The sequence below is a fragment of the Mandrillus leucophaeus genome, unplaced genomic scaffold (genome assembly GCF_000951045.1).
Source record: "Mandrillus leucophaeus isolate KB7577 unplaced genomic scaffold, Mleu.le_1.0 Scaffold199, whole genome shotgun sequence".
NCBI lineage: Eukaryota > Metazoa > Chordata > Mammalia > Primates > Cercopithecidae > Mandrillus > Mandrillus leucophaeus.
In genome coordinates this window covers 1,178,749-1,184,710 of record NW_012102020.1, presented here as the reverse complement: position 1 = coordinate 1,184,710, position 5,962 = coordinate 1,178,749, and the positions used below count along the sequence as shown (strand labels likewise).

Here is a 5,962-nt window from a genome sequence, read left to right as displayed (position 1 = left end):
CAGCAATGACAATGAACCACGTCAGTGTGGGTGGGTCTGGGGGAGAATGGAGACGGGCGATCACACAATGAAAATGAACCACGTCAGTGTGGGTGGGTCTCGGGGAGAATGGAGGACAGAAACAGGCATCGAGCTCAGAGCCGCGCAGTGTAGGAGCAGCCACGCAGGAGAATTTCCTCACATCAAAGTTCAAAACTACAGTCGAGGCAACAGAGCAAGACCCTGCCTCAAAAAGAAAACAGAAAGTTCAAAAACTAACTTGCATATTTTTTAGGTGTTTAGGGATGTACGCATACACGCTGAAAGAAACGTACTGTGAAGAAAAGTACGGGAACAATAAAGACTAAAGCAGGAAGTGATTCCCTCTGTAGGAGAAGGGAAGGGACTGGGACTCAGGCAGGGCCTCCAGGGAGCATCCAAAGTTATGTCTCTTCACATTCTATTCCCTAAACCTGGTGAAGGTCCTCTGTGTCCAATGTGTCAATATTCTTTATACCTCACCCATATTTTACAAATGCTTTATTTCTATTCAATATTTAGAAGATAGTTATAAACAAGATGCATTAAATAGCAAGATGGCCGATGAACATCAGGAAGGAACATCCATGAGGTTCCATCCACAGAACCTCACCATGGATACGCTTGTGATCAAGGGCCTGGTCTCCCCTCAAGGCACAGTCAGAGAGCAGAGGCCGCACCATCATAGCAGGGGAGCAGGAGCAGCTGGGACAGGGCCCTTCTGTGAACCTGCTGCATCGCCAGGCTGTGCGAACGGACTCAGCTGCCAGAACTCACAAAACATCAGTATCAGCACCGAAACCTCACAGGAAAAACGGTAAGTTCTAAGTTTCTCCATTAATAGTAACTCTCAGATTAATCTCTGTCATCCATCGCTTCTCCATGAAATAACTTTTTATAGCTTTGCATGGGTCTATTTTTCAATTTATATTTTATTTTACTGATTGAAAAGATAAATATTGTGTGGTGTGTGATTTTGTCTCTGTCAGTCAGGATAATCATAGTTTTTTTTTTTTTTTTTTTTTGAGACGGAGTCTCGCTCTGTAGCCCAGGCTGGAGTGCGGTGGCGCTCTCTCGGCTCACTACAAGCTCCGCCTCCCGGGTTCACGCCATTCTCCTGCCTCAGCCTCCCGAGTAGCCCGCTACCATGCCCGGCTAATTTTTTTGTATTTTTAGTAGAGATGGGGTTTCACCGTGTTGGCCAGGATGGTCTTGATCTCCTGACCTTGTGATCCACCCATCTCAGCCTCCCAAAGTGCTGGGATTACAGGCTTGAGCCACCGCGCCCGGCCGATAATCATAGTTTTACTTCTATTATTATTATACCAATATCACTTAGGTTTTTTTAAGCTTTTCAATTACTGGTGGTATTAATCAGGGTCTTTCTGTCTCGTGAGACAGAAAACAAATCCAAACTGTGTAAGAGAAAAAGGAATGTATTGATCACAAGGACTGAGAAGCTCCCAGGCTTAACTTGCTTGGGATTCAACTACACGTACAGTTTCAAGTGGGGTCCTGTAACTCTCTCTCTCTCTCTCTCTCTACTTCCCCAACATCGGCTCCATGTTTAGCTCCACGAACTTCAGACTTAAACAGCATCACTGGCTCCTGCCCAGGATTCCAGCTCCACGAACCTCAAACTAGAACACCAGCCCGGCTTCTCTGCAGGTCTCCAGCTCCAAAACCTAAGATATCAGTGGCAGTACAAACACCTCCCAGGGACTCCAGCTCCGGGACCCTCAGACTTCAACCACAGCACCAGCTCTTCCCCGGATCTCCAGCTCCATGACCCTCAGACTTAAAAAAACAGCAGCACCAGCTCATCCGGGAATCTCCAGCTCCACGATCCTCCAACAAGAAACACACCAGCTCCTCCCCGGGTCTCTGGCTGAATGACCCTCAGACTAGACCAACACCACTCACCCCTGGATCTCCAGCTCCGCAAACCTCACACTAGAGCAGAAACACCAGCTCCTCTGCGGGTCTCCAGCTTTACAACCTAAGACATCAGTGGCAGCTCCGGCTCCTCCCAGGGGCTCAAGCTCCAGGTCCCTCAGACTTGAACCGCAGCACCAGCTCTTCCCTGGATCTCCAGCTCGATGACCTTCAGACTTAAACAACAGAAGGACCAGCTCCTCCCTGGGTTTCCAGCTCCATGACCCTCAACTAGAACACCATCAGCTCCTCCCTGGATCTCTAGCTGCACGAAACTCACACTAGACACCAACTCCGGCTCCTCCGCAGGTCTCCAGCGCCACAACCTAAGACATCAGAGGCAGCACTGGCTCCTCCCATAGATTCCAGCTCCGGGACCCTCAGATTTGAACCACAGGACCACCTCCTCCCCAGGTCTCCAGCTGCAGGGCCCTGAAACGAGAATATCAGCTCCTCCCTGGGTGTCTAGCTGCACGCTCCTCAAACTAGAACATCAGCTTTGTCCCGGGTCTTCAGCTGCACGACACTCAAACTAGAAAAACAACAGCTCCTCCCTGGGTCTCCAGCTCTACAACCGTCAAACTAGAACAACATCAGCTCCTCTCCAAGTCTCCAGCTCCACGGCTCTCAAATTAGAACATCAGCTCCTTCCCAGGTCTCCAGCTGCACGACCCTCAAACTAGAAAAACACCAGTTCCTCCCTGGGTCTCCAAGCTCCATGACCCTCAATCTAGAGCAACATCAGCTCCTCCTCGGGTCTCCAGCTGCATGATGCTCAAACTAGAAAAACAGCAGCAAACAAAAGAACTTCACCTGGTTTTTCTAGTTTGAGGGTCGTGCAGCTGGACACCCAGGAAGGAGCTGATTTTCATCTATTTTGAGGGTCGTGGAGATGGACACTCAGGGAGGATCTGGTGTTTTTCTAGTTTGAGGGTCGTAGAGCTGGACACCAAGGGAGGAGGTACTGTTGTTCTAGTTTGAGGGTCGTGGAGCTGGACACCCAGGGAGAAGCTGGTGTTTTTCTAGCTTGAGGGTTGTGGAGCTGGACATCCGGGCGGAGCAGTGTTGTTCTAGTTTGAGGATGTTTGAGGGTAGGCTGCACGACCCTCAAATTAGAAAAACACTAGCTCCCCCTAGGTCTCCAGCTCCACAAACCTCACACTAGAAAAACATCAGCTTAGCCCCGGATCTCCAGCTTCACGACCCTCAGACTTAAAGAAGAGCAGCACCAGCTCCCCTCCAGGTCTCCAGCTCCACGAACCTCAAAATAGGAAAACAGATCCTCCCGGTGTCTCCAGCTCCACGATCCTCTGATCATAAAAACATTAGCCCCTCCCCAGGTCTCCAGATGCAGGAGCCTCAAACTTGAACATCAGCTCCTCCTGGTGTCTCCAGCTCCATGACCCACTGATCAGAAAAACATCAGCTCCTCTCTGGGTCTCCAGCTCCATGACCCTCAATCTAGAAAATCAGCTCCTCCCTGAGTGTCCAGCTGAAAGACCCTCAACGGGAACAATACCAGCTCCTCCCCGAATCTTCAGCTGCACAACCCTCAATCTAGAACATCAGCTCCTCCCTGAGTCTTCAGCTGCATGAACCTCAATCTAGAACATCACCTCCTCTCCAGGTCTACAGCTGTAGGGCCCTCAATCTAGAACATCAACTTCTCTCCGGGTCTCCAGCTGTAGGGCCATCAAATGAGAACATCAGCTCCTCCCCGGGTCTTCAGCTGCACGAACCTCCATCTAGAACATCAGCTCCTCTCCGGGTCTCCAGCTCCATGACCCACAATCTAGAACATCAGCTCCTCCCTGAGCCTCCAGTTGAAAGACCCTCAATGCGAACAACATCAACTCCTCCCTGAGTCTTCAGTTGCACGATCCTCAAACTAGAACATCAGCTTCTCCACTGGTCTCCAGCTATAGGGCCTTCAAATTAGAACATCAGCTCCTCCCCGGGTCTCCAGCTCCATGACCTTCAATCTAGAACATCAGCTTTTCCCTGAGTCTCTAGTTGAAAGACCCTCAATGCAAACAACATCAGCTCCTCACTAAGTCTTCAGTTGCACAACCCTCAAACTGGAACATCAGCTCCTCTCCGAATCTGCACCTGCACAACCTTCAATCTAGAACACCTGCTCCTCTCCGGGTCTGCAGCTGCACGAACCTCAAATCAGAACATCAGCTCCTCCCCGGGTCTTCAGCTGCATGACCCTCAATCTAGAACATCCGCTCCTCCCCAGGTCTCCAGCTCCATGACCCACAATCTAGAACATCAGCTCCTCCCTGAATCTCCAGTTGAAAGACCCTCAATGCGAACAACATCAACTCCTCCCTGAGTCTTCAGTTGCACGATCCTCAAACTAGAACATCAGCTTCTCCACTGGTCTCCAGCTATAGGGCCTTCAAATTAGAACATCATCTCCTCCCAGGGTCTTCAGCTGCACGAACCTCAATCTAGAACATCAGCTCCTCTCTGGGTCTGCAGCTGCAAGACCCTCAAACTACAACATCAGCTCCTCCCTGGGTCTCCAGCTCCATGACCCTCAATCTAGAACATCAGCTTTTCCCTGAGTCTCCAGCTGAAAGACCCTCAATGCAAACAACATCAGCTCCTCCCCGAATCTCCAGCTGCACAACCTTCAATCTAGAACATCTGCTCCTCTCCGGGTCTGCAGCTGCACGGACCTCAAACTAGAACATCAGCTCCTCCCCGGGTCTTCAGCTGCATGAACCTCAATCTAGAACATCCGCTCCTCTCCGGGTCTCCAGCTCCATGACCCACAATCTAGAACATCAGCTCCTCCCTGAGTCTCCAGTTGAAAGACCCTAAACGCGAACAACATCAACTCCTCCCTGAGTCTTCAGTTGCACGACCCTCAAACTGGAACATCAGCTCCTCCCCTAATCTCCACCTGCACAACCTTCAATCTAGAACACCTGCTCCTCTCCGGGTCTGCAGCTGCACGAACCTCAAACTAGAACATCAGCTTCTCTACTGGTCTCCAGCTATAGGGCCTTCAAATTAGAACATCAGCTCCTCCCCGAGTCTTAGGCTGCATGACCCTCAAATTAGAACATCTGCTCCTCTCTGGGTCTCCAGCTCCATGACCCTCAATCAAGAACATCAGCTCCTCCCCGGGTCTTCAGCTGCATGAACCTCAATCTAGAACATCAGCTCCTCTCTGGGTCTGCAGCTGCAAGACCCTCAGACTACAACATCAGCTCCTCCCCGGGTCTCCAGCTCCATGACCCTCAATCTAGAACATCAGCTTTTCCCTGAGTCTCCAGTTGAAAGACCCTCAACGCGAACAACATCAGCTCCTCCCTGAGTCTTCAGTTGCATGACCCTCAAACTGGAACATCAGCTCCTCCCCTAATCTCCAGCTGCACAACCTTCAATCTGGAACATCCGCTCCTCCCCAGGTCTGCAGCTGCACGACCCTCAATCTAGAACATCAGCTCCTCTCCGGGTCTCCAGCTCCATGACCCACAATCTAGAACATCAGCTCCTCCCTGAGTCTCCAGTTGAAAGACCCTCAACACGAACAACATCAACTCCTCCCTGAGTCTTCAGTTGCACGATCCTCAAACTAGAACATCAGCTTATCCACTGGTCTCCAGCTATAGGGCCTTCAAATTAGAACATCAGCTCCTCCCCGAGTCTTAGGCTGCATGACCCTCAAATTAGAACATCTGCTCCTCTCTGTGTCTCCAGCTCCATGACCCTCAATCAAGAACATCAGCTCCTCCCCGAATCTCCAGCTGCACAACCTTCAATCGAGAACATCAGCTCCTCCCCAAGTCTTCAGCTGCACCAACCTCAATCTAGAACATCAGCTCCTCTCTGGGTCTGCAGCTGCAAGACCCTCAAACTACAACATTAGCTCCTCCCCGGGTCTCCAGCTCCATGAACCTCAATCTAGAACATCAGCTTTTCCCTGAGTCTCCAGCTGAAAGACCCTCAATGCAAACAACATCAGCTCCTCCCTGAGTCTTCAGTTGCACGA

At 50.7% G+C, this 5,962-nt stretch overlaps 1 protein-coding gene across 1 annotated transcript in view; it reads left to right on the top strand.

Moving 5' to 3' along the window:
• The window catches only part of LOC105538792, a gene marked incomplete at its 3' end in the record, with an annotated part of 2,675 nt that extends 232 nt beyond the window's left edge, over window positions 1-2,443 (top strand). The window contains 3 exon segments of the mRNA XM_011978729.1: window positions 654-835; window positions 1,709-1,898; window positions 2,368-2,443. Of these exon segments, the coding sequence (XP_011834119.1) occupies window positions 654-835; window positions 1,709-1,898; window positions 2,368-2,443 (448 nt within the window).
• Between the last annotated feature and the right edge of the window lie 3,519 nt (window positions 2,444-5,962).